This window comes from Tachypleus tridentatus, chromosome 4 (assembly GCF_004210375.1).
Source record: "Tachypleus tridentatus isolate NWPU-2018 chromosome 4, ASM421037v1, whole genome shotgun sequence".
NCBI lineage: Eukaryota > Metazoa > Arthropoda > Merostomata > Xiphosura > Limulidae > Tachypleus > Tachypleus tridentatus.
The window spans coordinates 82,416,294-82,435,365 of record NC_134828.1 but is presented as its reverse complement, the minus strand read 5'-3'; the positions used below and the strand labels follow the sequence as shown (position 1 = coordinate 82,435,365).

Here is a 19,072-nt window from a genome sequence, read left to right as displayed (position 1 = left end):
TTCAAAACCAAACAAAAGCAAAACACCCTATCAAATAAATGTAATTAGGTTTATTAACATTAAGTGAAATTATTATTAACATGTGCACCTTTCTCAACTCATAAACTAAATACTGGATCACTTCTCTCAGCTCTTAGAAGAGGAGCTTAACATAACAAAAATATATAAGTGAAAACTCGTATATGTGCAGTTCATTCTTCCATCTTATGTACCGTGTTTACCATATTCCTACCATAGGCACCGAGGACATCCTGCAGCTTATTTTAGAATAATTAGCCATAACAATTCCTAAATACATTAGCAGGTAGTTTTCGAGTAGCTTTGCATGAAGTTCAAACCAAACTTAAATATATTAATAATATATTTGATTTTAATACCACAGAAAGTCTTCATAATACCTCCTCTGAAAGTTTGTTTCCGTACAGATTGTTTGTTTCTTTTGTGGATAAAGCAATGTTATTGTCATTGTTTAAAGTGACCGTGTTGTTTACGCACGGTCTATAAATCAAAACGGGTTAAAAACATGCTCGAATAAAAAAAAATATTTTAAACGTACCAAGCATTTGAGAAGTATTTAACAAATACAATTATAAAACGAAAATATTAATTTTATTATAATGTCGAAAGTATAGAGTCATAAGAAGAACACTGCTCTCCATTCGTTAAATTTTGCTTGTTATTTTTTATTAAAGAAAAAAAGTGGGTGTTAATTTCAGAATGTGCGTGAGCCCACAAACCTGATGGCCCGACATGGTCAGGTGGTTAAGGCACTCGACTCGTAATCTGAGGGTCGCGGATTCCAATCCTCGTTACACCAAACATGCTCGCCCCTTTAGCCGTGGGAGTGTTATAATGTGATGGTCAATCCCACTATTCATTAGTAAAAATAGTAGCCCAAGAGTTGGCAGTGGATGGTCATGATGAGCTGCCGTCCCTCTAGCCTTACACTGCTAAATTAGAGACGGCTAGCAGAGATAGCCCTCGTGTAGCTTTGGACGGAATTCAAAAAAACAAACAAACCACAAACCTGAAATGGGCGAGTGTATGTCATTCACCAAACTGGAGTTGACGGATTACTATTACATCAAAGATAAAGGGGCTTCATATACCAATATTCTCGGAGGACTGAGCCGCGTTTTCATGTACTAGCATAGGATCAAACCCAAGAACCCCCACGTAGTCAGCAATATTAATTCCTTCAAAGTATCGTCGTGCCAATTCACGTAATTCGACAGCAGAGACTCCTGGACGTTAACCCCACGTCTATCGCTACTGCAGTTAAACTATGTCAAACCAAACTGCTCGGCAGTGAACGCATACTGAAGTCTACTTCTCAAACTGTCTTGAACTTTGTTTACTAAATCGAAACGAATGTTAAAGAAAAGTGAGTAGAAGGCCGCCAGATGATCAGATGCGAGTATTTTTTAGACAGAAAAGGTGTTTGAATAAAAGCTGTGACATGATAGATTTGGTAACTTCAAAGAACTGCAACTGGCTGTTGACTGAAAAAAGGACGACGTTTCATCTTCTATACTGAGCCCTTTCTCGTCATTTCTTCACTCAACAGCCAGTTGAAGTCCATTAAAGTTCTCAAACCTTACTCTGCCTATTAAAACAGGAGGTGTGGCAGTTTCAGCTCTCAGTAATAAACTAAGTTTTTAAATAGTTTGTTTGTTTGTCATTAAGCGCAAAACTGCACGTTGAGCTATTTGTATTGTACCAATCGCAGGGATTGAACCCCGAATATTAGCGTTATAAGCCAGAAAAACAATCTGGGTGATTTGATACTGCTTACATGTAGACAAGTTATATATACTGCTAACGTTTTACTTTTTCTTAACGTACCAAGTAATCTCAGAGTGTTAATAGGCGCAAAACAAAACATTAGAACAAAAGATAGGAGAAAAATAGAACATGGTAGATAAAAAAAGTTATTGGGTTTCTATGAACACGTCGTGATTCTTTGAAAAGCACTATAGCGTATGACATGCTTTGACGCATGCGCTGATCCATCTGTATAATGTCAGGTACAGCTACCAAACGATAAGCTTTCATTTTTGACTAAACCTATGTTTTGAGAATACGCTATTGAGAAATAAATTTTCGTCGCTGCCAACGGACATCAACAATCATGTCTAGTTTATTTTAATTGCGTGACGTAAATAGGGATTTTTAACATGATTAGCTCTGCTCAACGTAAACATTGTGAATTTATACACTAGAATATAACAACTTGTTTGCCTTTGAAAGCAAGTTGTGGTGTACGTTTTATTAACATTTTAAAAATCTGTTTAGTACTTTAAAGTGTCGTGGAATTGTCTTTATTCTGTATACATATATATATACATATTTATTCATTATTAATAGAGTTTAGTTTATTAAATTACACGACTCTTATCAAATGTAACTAAGGTTGTAGATACCCTATCGTTTTTTGTTAAACCGGCCCCACGTCTGCTGAGCAAACTGGCTTTTCAGTTGCACTTGATTGACCCTGTTGTGGACAAGATGACAGCATTCGGAGGACCCAACCGAACACCAGCTCACTTTGCCTTATTTGATGCTATAAAAAACCGGAGATACAGACAAGCGCTGCTTCTGGTTGAAGCAGGCGTCGATGTTAACAGCCGGAATGAACGTGGAGAAACCCCACTTATCTGCACGTGCAGCCACGTGGAAGAATGTAGGAACCGCACAAAGCTGGGGCGGCTTTTCTTGGACGCGGGTGCAGACCCAAACATGCAGGACTGGCAGGGTTTGACGGCTTTGATGCACGCTTCTATCAAGGGACAGACAGACATGGTGTTGCTCTTCCTAGAAAACGTACGTAATTGTTGTAGAAAAGTAAATGCATTCTTCTATTTTGTTTCGCGACGCGAAATAACGAACTTATGGAAAGTTTAATTCATACCTAATAAACCAGTAAGAGAAATTTAAGATAACTAGAAGTTCAGATATTAATTAGTTTACTTGTTAATAACGGTAGTATTACTACGTACTACTATGTCTTATGAACTAAATTCATTATTACTGCTAAGAACCGAAAAAGTAAAATAGGTAAAGCATTTTTATACAATATCATTTTAATTCAGTATAAACTATTGGTGTTTTGGCTTTTATCGTTTAGAAACGTGACAAGTGGAAAAAGAGCATGTCGGTTGTATATACAGTTTTGATTTATCTATTTGTCTGTTTATATAACTATCCATCGGTAATAGGAAAGGTAACCGGCAGTACCTGGATTAAACAAGTAATGTTAGGAATAGGGACGTGGGCTGCACCCTCTTTCCATTATGTTTATCCGATGCAAAGGTACCAGTGTTACGAGCAGCCTTAAAAATCACTTTCTTTTTGGTTTCAAGTTCGTATATTTTGCTACCGATCTGTTGAGCACTCATTCGCTGCATTAAGGCGGTAAAATTGAAATGGCCACCAAAATCAAACCGTTCACTAGTCATTAAACTCCATCACTGGAGGTCAATTTGAATTTTTCCATCAAATTTCTTCAATATTCATTCTTCCAGCTCCTAACAACAACTTCTGACCTTAACAGACAGATGGAAAACTTCTTTATATATATATAATATTGACAAACGTTTCAAGTATCCATCCGCATAGTTCTCTACACACAGTAAAATTGTATTATATTTTTGCTTAAGAACCGTCTTCAACCAACTGTGTGCCTCCGTTTCAAGTATAAGCTAGAAATACACAGACGTATGTTATGTTCTAGAGATATTAAAACACAAGAAGTGTAGATCAAAGGTCCGAGTCCGGGTTATCAGTATTCAAGTTTTCACGAAAAGAAATATGCACTTTCGTGGAAGTCTTAAATTTATACTAAGTATTCCAGTACTGAACACAGGAAGCTCTTTTTGAAAGACAAAAAATCAAAATATTAATATTTGTTTTGATCTAATTTTATCCATATGACGACATAGATCAACGACGGATACATTTTTTTTTTTTTTCAGATTATTAACTTATCTTTTCCTTTCCATTTTTCCTGTGTGATCTCCTAAAGTTACTGTAGATTCATTGGCGTTGCTTTTACCTCTTTACTTTTCAACTGATGTCATAAGTGTTCAAGTGAATTACCAACGAAACATTGAGCTGGCTTTACTATTTTATAACTTTTTATTTATTTATTTATTCTATTTTTTTCTAGTAGACCAGTAATATTTAGATCGTTATCCTGCTGAAATTAGAAGCCAGAGCCAATTAAAGATTTATGGTACAAGTTAAAGATGTTAGGATACTGCTCTCTCTCTTTCTCCATAATACCACTACCTTTGATAGTATATCACTCTAGTGCAACAGCATTACAAACACATACACACTGTTACAGAGACGTTACCGTCTTTTACTTACGCAATCTTGCTTGAATTTCTCATGGTCACTTCTCTGCATAAAAGTCCTATAGTTTTAAAATATTTCAATCGTTATTTAACTATTGTGATATTTCTCAAAGTCTAAATATTTGAACATTTTCTTTAAAGAAGCATTAGGTATCTAGATTCAAAATGCCCCCAAGGACAGTTTCTTGCAATCCTTTTGTATTTCTATATTTCTTGGAATGTTTGGAATCTGTTTGATTTTGAAATTTGCTCGAATAATCTCACGTCTGGATGTTTTTGTTTGACATTCTTTTTTCTTACTAAACTAAAATAACAAAATCTCTGTGAATTGCAGTCATTCAAATCATTTAAGTTTTGAGAAGTTTTATTTTCTTATTTTACACAAAGCTGAAATGTTGCTCATATTTCACTCTTTACTTCTAAATTCATCGTTTCTTGTAGCCATGTTTAAACTTGAAATTTATTTAGATGGTATTGACACTTTACTGATCATTCACTGAAACAGGAGTTTGGATGATTTAAGAAAAATAAAAAAAAACTAAATATTTCTCACCAGATCAAACCTCAATGGATTAAATCAACTCGAATCACTTTTACTAATGCCCAGTATTTTTTGTTGTTGTTGTGTTTTTTTAATTTCGCGCAGAGCTACTCGAGAGCTATCTGCGCTAGCCATCCCTAATTTTGCAGTGTAAGACTAGAGGGAAGGCAGTTAGTCATCACCACCCACCGCCAACTCTTGGGCCACTCTTTTACTAACGAATGGTGGAAAAAAGAGAGACGTCTTTAATTGAAGTTTTAAGAAAAATGTTTCTCGTTCTTGCAGATTTTTTAAATAAAAGTAGCATTATGAACTCAGTCTTATAACCGACAGTGTATATAAAATAAAAAAATAAAAGTACATAGTCTTAACTCAATAATATTTGAAAAAAACAAAAACAAAACGAACAACAATATTTCAATAAAAGTTAATAACATTCAAAGAAATGAGAGTTTTTCAATGATATTTTGGGCCAGGTATAGTCCAGAAGTTAGTGAGTCAACCAGTAGCTTCATAAATCCACGATTCGCTCCCCGTTACCGAACAAATGGAACTAAGAATTTTGGGGCTGTAGTGGCGTTATAAGAATGAAAGTAAAATTCCACTATTCGATTAGAGTAGCTCAATAACTGACTGTAGGTCCTGTTATTTATCTGCCTTTCTTCTAGTCTAGCAATTCAAAATTACTGACAGTTAGCTAAGACAGTTTTTGTATAGTTTAGTGTGAACACCTGAATCAATCAAACCAAATTAACAACATGTTGGTTTATTTGTATCATGTTTGTACTCTCAGCTTTCAACACGTAATCGAAACGTTAAAAAGCGCAACAAGTAAAATGTCACAATCGTAGAAATATCAGTAATTTTAAAAAATGAACGCAATAAAACCTGAACTAAAAATGTATCGAAACAAAAAAAAATAAGTAGCGTAGCAAATATGACTAGACAAACTTTATAACACAATATAAATAAAGTATGATCAGACCTTATAACACAATATAAATAAAGTGTGATCAGACCTTATAACACGATATAAATATAGATTAGCAACTATGACCAGACAAACTTTATAATATGCTATAAATACATTATTGCAACTATGACCAGACAAACTTTAAAATATGCTATAAATACATTATTGCAACTATGACAGACTTTAAAACATAATATGAATACAGTATTTACTACTATGGGAAGACAACCTTTATAACACTATACAAATTCAGTGTAGCAGCTATAAGCAGATAAACTTTATAAATACAACATAGCAACTATAACTCAACTTTATGACACAATATAAATACAGTGTAGCAGCTATGAACAGACAAACGTTACAACACGATATAGATACAGTATAGCAAGTGTGACCTGAAAAACTTTATAACGAAAAAAAAGACAAGAGTCTATTGACTATAATGAGACATATGTTTAGAACTTTTTTAGAAAATACGAGAAAAGTTTTATTACATGAAAAACTAGTACACCTGTTATAAGAAGTCGTACATCTATCTCAGATTAACATTTAGTATATGGGAAATTTTATACGACTATATAAATCACGCAGAGATTTTTTTACTTTTTGTTTAGGATTAAGAATCTTAAGAATTAACAAAAGCTACATCTCCTACAATATAATTTAGTTACTTGTAGCAACCCTGCACAAAGAAAGAAAACACATTCAACAAAACACTATTCAGTCTCTGGTTTCCCTGTTGTCTTTGCAGCTAACGACAGTACGAATTAAAACATTTCGAAACTACTTATTCAGGTTGAATTATAAACACCATTAGTCCATCGAGGAAATCAAGAGTAGCAACAACTGTTAAAAAACGATGCTATCATAATAAAATAACCTTTTATAAAGTTTTAATACATTTCCTTATTTTGTGTCATTAGCTTTTATAAATGTAGTTATATTTACATTTTCAAATGTTAATTAAATAGTTAGTTTGTAGAAACAGTTCGTACATCAATGAAAAAAATATACCGAACCGATAAGAGTCTTGTATAACAGAAAAGTGTTTTATAATAGTAATGAAACATTCTATAGGAAATATTTGTGATTTTTTTCTCAGAATTTCTTCACATTTGTTTCATAGGGTTTCTTTCTCGTAACCTTTCAAAAAATTTTGCCCCTAAATCCATCTGATGACATTCCTTTGTTTCTTTACTCAGAGTCCTGAAAGGTTTAGTGATTCTTGAAAAACCAATAAATAAAACTTACAGTTTATTATTCACTCTATTCTAAACAGACGCAGGAGTTAAGTCTTTACCATCGTGAGTTCTTCTGAAGAGTTTATTTTGTTATTTTTGAATTTCACGCAAAGCTACACGAGGGCTATCTGCGCTGGCCGTCCCTTATTTTGCAATGTAAGATTAGATGGAAGGCAGCTAGTCATCACCACCCACCGCCAACTCTTGGGCCACTCTTTTGCCAACGAATAGTGGGATTGACAGTAATATTATAACGCGCCCACGGTTGAAAGAACGAGCATGTTGGATGTGATGGTGATTAGAACCCGCGACCCTCAGATTACGAGTCGAGTACATTAACCACTTGGCCATGCCAAGCCTTCTTCTGAAGAGATCGATTGACGTAGTAATATACATCAAGAAATTTCTCTACACGAAAATTAATTCGTGGAACTCCAGATAACCATTACAATTTCTAAACATATGAAATATAAGGTGATTTTTTTATTCCAGGTGATATATAGAAAAATACTTGTTTCAACTATTCGTATGGTTTTAACAGTCTAGAGTTAAATAGCTTTAAAAAAAACCTGCAAAATGTGTATGGTCTAAAAGTTTGGTAAAATAATAATAACCTGACGAAGAAAGATTCAGTTTTGAAGAGTTCTACATTATCTTTCATATGCCAGATTTTACTTTTAATTTAAATAGCACGAATGCTGTTTCTTCTGCGAAGAGCTCTACAGTGGGCTATCTGGGCTCTGCCCACAGCAGGAATCAATGCCCTGATTTTAACATTGTAAGTTCCTAAACTTTCCGCTTACCCATCAAGGAGGAGGGTAAAATTTCATGGATGATCTGGTAATGATGATGTAAACTTGTGTATGTTTACCTCTTATAAATTACAAACTGCTGCATCTATTGTCACCAAACCTGGCATGTACCCTTAAGCCCCCAGAGGAATGATCTAGACTGTCGACTTTACGGCTGTGCCTGTTTCCACGCTTATAGATTTTTACCTATTTCAGCTAAACTTAACATGCACTCTTCACCCCCTGGAGGCTGTCGCAAGAGGGTCGGTATTCGGTCTAGCACCCGCATGTCACTTCCGGGGACCACTGTGTATGGGTCTGACTTTCACGTCTAGTTTTTGATCTATCCCAACTAAACAAATGGTCCTAGGACTCAAAGGGAATGACATGGTGGGATCGGCGTTTGGAAGTAACTCTTCTATGCTATTCCTGGCCCGCCGCTAGTACAGCGGTATGTATCCGGACTTACAACGCTAAATTCAGGGGTTCGATTCCCCTCGGTAGGCTGAGCAGATAGCCCTATGTGGCTTTGCTGTAAGAAAAACACACACGCCATTCCTGAGGGTACCTGTTTTCTTTATTATTATTATTATTATTCTATTGATCTATATTAAATTTTGATCGGACATGGCCCCCTATATCACCCCAAGGTTCCTATGGGTACGATCGCTAATGTATTATAAAGCTATGATAGAAGTTGATAAGGAAATAAAACTTATTAGTTTGCTCATTAAGAAATTGTATTGGACAGAATAAATAAGTGATCAACAAATTATTAGTTGATGTTCTGCGAGTAGATAAATAGTAAGTCACGTTTTATCAACAGAAGTGAAAGTAAATATATTTGTCACTAAGATGGATATGAACGTCCAAAGAAGTCAATACGATATACCAGGTACTATTGACTTCATTAATGACGCAGTTTGGTGTACTTTTTAAATTCAAGTATATCAACAGTTTGCGAGAAATAACTTGTTTTTATTTTCTTTGTTTGTCTGTTATAGAAATACAACTTATTTTTAAAAAAAAATGTTCTTTTTATACTTTTTCCGATGCTACTCGTTGCGTTACGTAAATGTCTATATTAACATTTAATGATTTCTTTAAAATTCAGACAAGTAATAGTATTGCAGTAGAGATTCCTAAAATTTTAAGAAATGGAGACAGAATTATGTTTTTCCTTGAAACTGCTGATAGTATTTTCCCAGGAGAAGTTATAGTACATACAGAGAAAAATAGATAACAGCGAGATATAAACTGAGAAGGTGGGGTATTTTTTTTACATGTGTCTCTGTATTTCGCGTAAACATAACGGTCACACTAGGTCGTTTCTTAGGCAACGAGCTGTTTGTATTAAAACCTCGTTACTCTCGTCTGCTTTCGAACCTGTACTGCTTTTGTGTTGTTAAGGTGATATACCAAAAGAATTCAGTGTAATGTAGAGCTTACAGGCGTTTCCAAGAATTGTGTAAATAGTTAGAGTTCTTGTATTAATATGAAAAGTCAGTAAAATTAGTAACAGGTTTTTAAAGTGTTTTATTATTTATACAAGAACTGTAAATCATTTAATAGTTTAATGAAAAAGAAGTTGTTAAATAAATTTCAGAAATAAGAAAGTTTGTTTGTTTGTAGTTCAGCACAAAGCTACACAAAAGGCTATCTGTGCTCTGCCCAACAGGGGTATCAAAACCCGGTATGACCAGGTGGGTTAAGGCGTGCGACTCGTAATCTGAGGGTCGCGGGTTCGCATCCCCGTCGCACCAAACATGCTCGCCTTTTCAGCTATAGGGACGTTATAATGTAACAGTCAATCCCACTATTCGTTGGTAAAAGTAGCCCAAGAGTTGGCGGTAATGACTAGCTGCCTTTCCTCTAGTCTTACGCTGGAAAATTAGGAACGGCTAGCGCAGATAGCCCTCGAGTAGCTTTGCGCGAAATTCAAAAACAACTAATCAAAACCCGGTTTATAGTGTTGTATGTGTGTGTGTGGGGGGGGGTTAGAACAATAAATTAATGAATTATAGAAGTTGTGATATCATCTATATAAATATAATAGTACTGTTTGTTGTATGTACACCTATCTACTTCACACGGTATGAATAGATCTTCAACAAAACTGGTATAGAGGTTCATTAGGTCCATAGAGAGACATATATAAATTTTCAGTTTTGCTGTTTCTTATGGCCTTTTTTTTTTTACTATTACTTTGCCCCCTGTTGAAAGATCTTTACCAAATTTAGCAAGGTTTGTTCGTTCCATACGGAGAGATATACAAATTTGCGGCTTCACATTTTGTGTTTTGCAGTTATGGGCGTTTGTTTTTTTTACAATTACTTTATAAGGGAAGTAAGTTTTCATTCCTAAGATAAGCTTTGTAATTATGAATTTACATAACTTCTGTCCATGGGATGGGTACTCCAGTTAGGATTACCAAATAAAGCAAATATTTGTTCTTATACACAAAAAGTTTAACAGAAATTTATATTTGGTTGTTATTATTTATATGTCATGGTAGATGTTTTTGTCACTTGTTTTTAAGGTAAACTGTGTTGTATTAGACATTTTTAATTTTCGTTATTTGATTTAACTCGCTTGTGTAGCATATCATTGTTTTTATTGTTGTATTAAACGTTTTATGCTAGGTAACTTTATTCTTTGTTTGTTTGTTTTTTCATATGTTGTAAATTTTTAGCTGTCATTATTCACCGTTTCGCCATGAATGGCCCGGTATGGCCAGGTGATTAAAGCGGTCGACTCATAAACTGAGGGTGACGGGTTCGAATCCCCGTCAACCAAGCATGCTCGCTCTTTCAGCCCTGAGAGCGTCATAATATGACGATCAATCTCTCTATTAGTTGATAAAAGAGTATCCCACGTGCGCTTCGTAATCTGAGGGTTGCGGGTTCGCGCCCGAGTCGCGCCAAAACATGCTCGCCCTCCCAGCCGTGGGGGCGTTATAATGTTACGGTCAATCCCATTATTCGTTGGTAAAAGAGTATCCCAAGAGTTGGCTGTGGGTGGTGATGACTAGCTGCCTTCCCTCTAGTCTTACACTGCTAAATTAGGGACGGCTAGCACAGATAGCCCTCGAGTTGCTTTGTGCGAAATTCCAAAACAAACAAACAATCCAATAACAAGGAGTTTTGTTTTGTGTGTTTGTTTCTTATAGCAAAGCCACATCAGGCTATCTGCTGAGCTCACTGAGGGGAATCAAACACCTGATATTAGCGTTGTAAACCTGTAGACTTACCGCTGTACTAGCGGGGGTTAGTTTTGAAGTGATGTGCCTACTGCTTTTTTAAAGAAAGGCCGATCGTGATCATATGGCTAACATGCTCAGACTGTGAATTCGAGGTTCATAGTTCGTGTCCAATAGCTGCAAAAAATGCGCTCTTTACTTTGGGACCGGGAGCATGCCATAAGAGTGAAGGTCAAATCCCATTATTTGATCAATAGCCCTAAGAAAACTTTTCGTTAATCACGAATTTACGCTGAAGGTTTCCAAATAGCATAGATTACTCTTTTGTAGCTTTAAGTGAAATTATAAAAAGTAAACATTTTCAGGAAGCTGGTTTGAAGATTTACAGTGAGTGTATTTGTTCTTTATGGATGGTTCAATTCTCGTGAAAAGGATATATCTTACATATTTACTTTAATGTAGGAAAGATTGAAGGAATTCTGTTAAAAGTAATAAGTGTTATAATATTAGCAGTGTTGCATCCCTTCCCAACTCAAGTTGCATGGATGTAATTATATTGGCAACAATTAGTGCAAATGTCTTCTTGTATCTGAGTTTCCTTTCTACATTCCGTTTTCAGCATATAGAAGAAACTTAACTGTGTCTTCATGGGTTGTCACTGGCTTTGTAACCTTAAGCTCTTCAGTAACAGCTAAAATTCCTGATTCTAGCTTTTATGTAAAATGATAAAGAAGTTGTAGAGGTAAAAAATGTTTAGGAGAGAAAATTAATTAGTAGGTGTTCGAAGATGTGACACATGTTTGTTTCTTAATTCGACAATTTAACTTTCAATTAGGTAAAAGAAATACTTTCACGCAAATGATTGATGTATAACTGAGATTTGGTTTTGAACTAACAAGCTTTTAAGCTGAATATTCCATGAAATTTTAATATAAAGAGCTATGTTGTTAAAGAAAAGAAAACGACCTCTTATGACCTTTATTTTTATATGAAACACAAATACATGTGAAAACTCCAATATTCCATCGTTTTTATACACTTGCTTTTACATAACTTTCTGTGTTTACAGTGTGACTACAAACAACAGCCTACAGCTCTTAAGAAAAACTAAAAGTAAAATTACTTCTCACCCACATCCGCTCTAGTCATTATGTGGTGAAGCCTCCAGCTCGTGTAAAGAGAATACTAACTTGAAAGGAAAAAACAAAGTGTTTTTGTATTCATCATCTCAGAGATCAAGTTAAATGATTTATTTGTTGAATATTTTGTCTGAACTTCTTTAAATTCTTGGTCGAAATAAATTTAATTACTAAAAAAATCCCTTAAACTCGTCTAAAGAAATATTAAATAATACTTTGTACATTTTAAATACCTTGCTTGTCGGATTCAATTCACCTGCGATTATCAAGCTGATTGATAAAGATAGAATGTGTAGTACTCAGATGGTCATGATAAGGGATTTGTAATATAATATGAGTGCTGATGTCTTATGTTCAGTATTATGCGTACTATAATGCCTACAAGAAAACAAAACAAAACAATGTAAGTCATATAGAATTGTTTGGTTTGTTTCTTTGTTGGGGGACTTCAGCCGTTTATATTCAATATTGTGCACGACAGCGTGCCAAAGAGGAAATAATGTAAATTATATATCATTGTTTGGAGATCACTGTTTGTTGTAGAAGTTCGGCCATTTTTGTTGATTAGAGATTTACTCATAATCAATCGTCTTTTTGGGTTTTGAACAATTTCTTCTTTCACCGAAAACTTGTATTATTATAAAGCATAAGAAAATGTATTATGAAGCAATTTTTAAAACTTTCAAATAAAAAAAAAACTGTAAAGATACAAATTTAATTTCTGTATATATGCCGAAGAATATTTGGAAAGCAATATTTATTCACTGGCACTAAAAACTTTGCATCATTATTCAGCTAACGGTAAGCTAAAACATTTCGATAAATTTACCTTTGAATAATACCCAAACTCAACAAATTTCGAACCCATAATAAACGCCAAGCTGATGTGCTGAAAACCAGTAACAAAGAATTATCACATTTAATTTCTCTACAGAAATACACATGTAAGAAAACCGAATTCAGTATTTTTCATTTTTATCATACCTAAATCATTTTTATTTTCTGAATAAAAGACGTATTCTTATGATGTTTGAAAGAAATGCTCATCTAATTCAAAACACTTCAAATGTATGTGTTTATTATTTGCTTATAAAGTGATTTTTTTTGCTTCTCACTGACCATATAAATAAGCATTAAAATATCTTTTTGAAGTTTATTCATTCATTAAACACACATATACATTACTATTTTAATTTTGTTTACAGAACAAGATAGAACCTGGGATCTTAGATATGGACGGAAATACAGCTTTGATGTTTGCTGCCATGCGTGGCAATGGAAACATCATCTCTATATTTACCAATATCTTCAAACATCAACGAAAGGCCTTACACTTAGGCCAGAAGAACATCCAGGGTTTGACAGCTTTACAGTTGGCTTCCAAGAATAAACATGACGGTTGTGTAAGACTACTTACAAGAGAGGCACAACAATTTCCAGACAGTTTGGTTGGCGAATTTCCGGATCCAAAAGAACTCGAAAGGGCACCCACACCTACGAAGAAAAAACACAAAAGTTTTAAATTGTATTTTTCGTCATTAGAAAAAGGAAAAACACATGATCTGATCCAAGAAAATAAAACTGATTTTTCTTCCTCAATCACTGATGACTTGACAATGAAAGAAAATGAGAATATTTCTGAAATTCAATCGCCCAATGATGTATCTGAACTGCCAATCATAAATAACTCATCCCATGATTCTTTGGGATCGGAAAGTACTTTTTCCCTAATCGAGCTCAGGAGAGACTTTCCTCTGATTTCTGAAACACAATCCGAAACAGAGAAGGAGAAAAATAGTGCAACATCACTTGTAGATAGAATTCAGGGTGTAATTAAAAGTAATCAAAACCTCCAATACCCAGTTAAACAAGCTGAATTGATAACTGAACCTACAAACATGTCATCAGAACTATCGTCTGAAAAATGCTCCATACTCCCTTTGTTAGCCTTTCAATCTGTTACTCAGCTTAATGGATCCATGTCCAGTACGACCACTGATGCTTGGGACTGGGATATTGCTGCACATAAAAGGTTCATTGAAAAATACCGACTGGACACAGGTAGCCGAAGTCTGTCTGAATCTCGAGGAAAACTCGCAGACAACCTAGAAGCAGCGAAAGAAAAACCATTCAACAGTTCTGACAAACTTCACGAAATCCTGCCAAAAGATAGTACGTTGTCTGGTCTACTGGGAGAAACGGCCTCGAGTTCTTCGTTGCGAGGAAAAAGGTCTGTGAATGTCAACATTCTTCCTCCTCACCTTTCCGAGTTGAAAGATGGATTTCATCTTCCTCCGATCAGGAACACCTTAACGCATTACAAGCGTGGAAATTTATCATCTTCTGATACCAGTGAACAAAGCCCTATTAAACAAGAGGAGGAACAGAATAGAGTTTCTCAGCCCTCAAAATCAGGGTTTACGCTAAAAGAAATTAAAGTATGATCAAACTTAAATGTCAAAAAAATGTCGTTCAACCTTCAAAATAGATTAAATTTACAATCATGTTACTTTCTTGGAAATAGCTTGTACTCGAGAAACTTATCTACCAATTAATTTCCCAGAAGTATTTGTTCATTGTAGAGCAAAGCTACCTTGGATTTTTTGTTGTGTCCACTGCAGTGAAACGAATTCTAGATTTTAGCGTTTTCAGTAAACTTAACGCTGTTTCATTGGGTAGCCCAGTAAATTATTTTAAAGCTTCAAGTGCATATTGCAATGTAGTGCGTAGTGCTTTGATAATAAAATTACGTGACTTTCGTACGCAATCAGGTTGTGATTTCAACTTATGGAAATGATTAGTGACAGTGTTTAGAGATAGGCTTGTAAATGACAAAAAGCCAAATGAATTTATTTACTTTAAATTTAATTCGAGACTTTCGATAATATAACAGCGAATTCGCGGCCACAACACTGCTTAACATAAAGCAACTGAATGTGATTAGTTTGTGTTGTCTCTTTCCGTTGTTTAGAAATAAACATCCCAAAGTAGCAACCTTATCTCATGTGAAAGGTTTATAAATATGGAGAAAGTAAAATAAAGTTATTATCGATATATTTAAAATTTTAAACTTTTATTTTTTACGCGGGTAAGTTGTCCTCTTCATAACTTATTTTATACGTATATGAATACGTTTTTTATTCTCTTTTTTGAAAATAATGTAATGAAAATGTGTTCGTATTCCACATGAAAACATTGTTAATGAATTACAGTATGCATTTGACACATTAACAAAACTTATTTCTTCAAGCATACTCATAAATGTCGCAACAGATGTGGGAAGCGACCTGGAATCCCCTCTTATCTATTATAAAGGGGGAGGTACTCATTTTGCTCCTGTCCAAAATTTTTGTGGGTTCAAAATTTCCTCAACTTTAACTGATTTTTTTCAGTCCGAAATGATGGCTCACTATAAACAGATGGATATTCTTAAACTTGTAAATAAATTTACCAGTTGGAGATAAAGGGCCTAAAATATTAGAGATTAAATCCTTCTTTGTCAGGCTTTTTCTTAATGAGCTAGAAAACAAGAGTTCATTTCACTTTTTTTATAACCTATACCTACACATTAATGAAACTAGTTATTTAATAATTTGTTATATATTCTGCTCACAATACATTAAATACAACTGCATTTAATTACAGACTTTTCAAAAATTGCTTTAGAATTCCGTGCAAAGTTAGACACAGACTATTCGCTTTAGCCGTCCGTAATTTTGAAGGTAGATGGTCAACAGCTCATACTTCAACTCTTGGACTACTTGTTTGACCAAATTTTGGGATTTCACTGTCACTCTCACAGTGTACCTACTACGGCCCTTCTAAACTTGTGTAGTGTATGTTATGTGCGCATTAACCTTGCAAATTATTGTGCATGTGTGTAATACTAAACTTCTGTGGGCCTGATGGTTCGAGCGTCAGGCTCGCAATCCCAAACATCGAAAATACTTGTACTTAATGGTTGTTCAATGGATAAGCAATCAGGATGTAAAACTTCTTTACTTACACAAATATCAACTAACCTCGAACCAGTTGGAATTATTGTAGTAAAAAAAAATCTTAACCGACACAATGCACAAAACATACACTTACGTTTTAGAAGAGATTCGAGTAAACACTTATTTTGTACAATAATTCTGAATGCCCAACGAGATAATTTTCTTCATACTTGTGATGAAGGTATGTTTATGAACTAATTCTTAACAAAAGATTAAAAGCTTACTGCATGATTAGGCTTCGTAAGTACACTTAATGAAACTTAGATATGAAACTGTATACTTTATTAAGCCTGGCTGATAAAGCACATCTAATTGAACCTCGTGTCAACTTGTGTTGTTGGCTATAAAGTCGCAGAAAACACTTATTACGTTCCTTCCGTTTTTCGTGTTTCAGTTATCTTGAATTCTATTCAACCTATTTCTGTTTATTATCTCACTTTTTTTTTTAAGAATAAAAGTTACTTTGCTAAAACATTACGAGAATTAGTTTCCCTTCATGGTGCTTTTGAGTATTCCCTTTATACTTTCAGAGGTCATTTATAATCTATCTTCTGTTCATTGTACCCTGTGATTGGAAACCTAGTGCTGGCATCAAAGACTCAATTCCTCCTGACAGTAAGAAACAGTGCTGAATGTTTAATATAGTAAACTTGTAAAGTTAAAACAAACTTGCTACACGACAGTACTAATAGCAACAGCGCGTTTAACACAATATTGATTTCATTACACCTTACACTTGAAATTACGGTCATTATGATTATCAGTTATGGTCAAGAATAGTCAAGCTACTAAAGGCTCTCAGTTGATATAGTGCGATGGATGCCAGGGGAGATTATATTTATAAACTCCGGGTTAAAGTTTTAGAAGGCTAGTAGCCAGGATGTACAATTTATTTATAGGGAGTGTTGGTCAGAATTTTATTTTTTTGGGGGGGGGAAGAGGTAACAGTTGCTTTGGTGGAAAGGAAGAAATGTAAATTTCTTGAAATGGTAGCAGAGCTTAGTGAAGAACTTACAAAGGGTAGAGTTGGCAAACAGGAGTTAAGAAAGGAAATAGGACTAACATATTAGAAAATAGTACATACAGAAGCAAAGATGGGCTTGGGTTTAAGTTAAGCAACTGGTTCTGAATATTTGCAAGTGATGAGGGGGATCAGGTTAGGGAAACGGATGGGATCACAATGGGTGATAGTGTAAAGGATAGAAAAGTTATAGTTGTAGGTGGCTCTCTAGCAAGGGATTTAGAGTAGTACATGGCACAAATAGGAAAAAAATATGCTTATGCTTTTCATATAACTGATAGAACAAGAGATAACTAAGGGTGATAGTAGCAATATTTTTTGTGGTACATGTTGGGGGCTATGATGCAAGGAAAGATGGGTGAGAGGAACTTATTAGTATAAAATACTGATAAGAGCATTTAAGAAAGGAATCGCAGCTTGATTTTGTCAGAGATACTGCCAAGAATAAATTGTGGTGATAAAATAGTCACTAGGATTGAATACCAGACTTAGATTAATATGTAAAGATAAACAAATAAGTTAGTTGAATTCGTAGGATAATTTTAATGAGAAAGTTAATATCTTTGAAATGGATGACTTGCACCTAAATAAAGCAGTTGCAAGCAATTAAGCAAGTGCTTTTAACTCAGCTGTAGTGGTAGATTTAAACTAGGGCTAAAGAGGGGTGAGGACTATATTACTAAAATACAAACTTAACAAAGAGATAAACATGTACAACAAGCATTCAACATTAACATATTTTAAGATCTATAATTAAATGTGACTACTGTAATGTTAGGAGTACAAGAAATAAAATTGATAAATTCAAAGCATTTGTGGAAACCGAGGATTTTGATAGCATGGGTATCACCAAGACTTGATTGCATTTAAACAATTTTGATGAAATTTTATTGAAATAGCATGCTCCAGATTATTTACTAGATAGTGAGAAGTAACTATGTGCGAGAAATGAATTGCAGCCTGTTGAGTTTGACCATATTAAAGATAACAGCATTGAGGATGAGTCAGTTTGGGCTAATATTAATAGATATAAAGGAAAAATTTGTAATTGGGATTTATTGTGTACTACCAGGTAAGAATGGGAAAAATAATGAAAAGGTGTGTAATGAGATCAGAATGGTAGCTGAAGATGTTATCATGAGACATTTTAATTTTCAGGAGTACTGATTGGAGTCTTACAGTGAGGAAGGATAAGTTTTTGGAAATTGCTCAGAATACTTTTATACACAAACTGGTGAAGGATCCTACGTAAAAGGAAGTTACATTAAATAACAGACTCCAACGTGAATATCACAGACAGTTGTAATTGTTGAACATCCAAGGCAAGCGACTACTGCACTATTAAATTTGGAATTATAATACACGTAGAAAAAAATAGTACGCTGACCAAATTTCTGGAAAGCCAATTTAGATAGAATGAGATGAGATCCTACTTCTACATATTAGACTAAAGAATTAGGATAGGTCTTGAACAGATGTTGGAAGCATATAGGGAAAAATTGATATGCATACATATTCTTTACAGAAGAGAAATGAATAAGCCAGTATAGTTTAGTAAAGGTTTTAGAGCTCATATTATGGATAAACAATAAATTAAAGAAATATCAACTTACTGTAAATAATAAGAAGTTAGAGGACTATAGAAAAATCAAGAAAGTTGGTTTAAAAGGGTGTTAAAAGGGGCAAAATTATATATGAAAGAGAGTTAAATCAAACACTATGAAATTCTTTAGGTTTTTGATGGTAAGCAAAATGTGAAAATGGGGATTGGGCCTCTTAAAAATGATAGTGGGAGTTGATCTCAGACAATT

General features: G+C 34.4%; 1 protein-coding gene across 1 annotated transcript; it reads left to right on the top strand.

Moving 5' to 3' along the window:
* The first annotated feature begins 2,067 nt into the window (after positions 1 to 2,067).
* Positions 2,068 to 15,273, top strand: LOC143249563 (uncharacterized). The gene is made up of 2 exons (XM_076499635.1): positions 2,068 to 2,823; positions 13,448 to 15,273. Exons 1-2 carry the CDS (start codon positions 2,509 to 2,511, stop codon positions 14,684 to 14,686), a joined length of 1,554 nt encoding a protein of 517 aa, XP_076355750.1. The 5' UTR covers positions 2,068 to 2,508; the 3' UTR covers positions 14,687 to 15,273.
* Positions 15,274 to 19,072: the final 3,799 nt, after the last annotated feature.

Coding starts and splice junctions, on each gene's coding strand:
- LOC143249563 (XM_076499635.1), top strand. CDS start 2,509: ATGACAGCATTCGGAGGACCCAACCGAACACCAGCTCACTTTGCCTTA. Junction 2,824..13,447: donor TGTTGCTCTTCCTAGAAAAC/GTACGTAATTGT, acceptor TTTTGTTTACAG/AACAAGATAGAACCTGGGAT.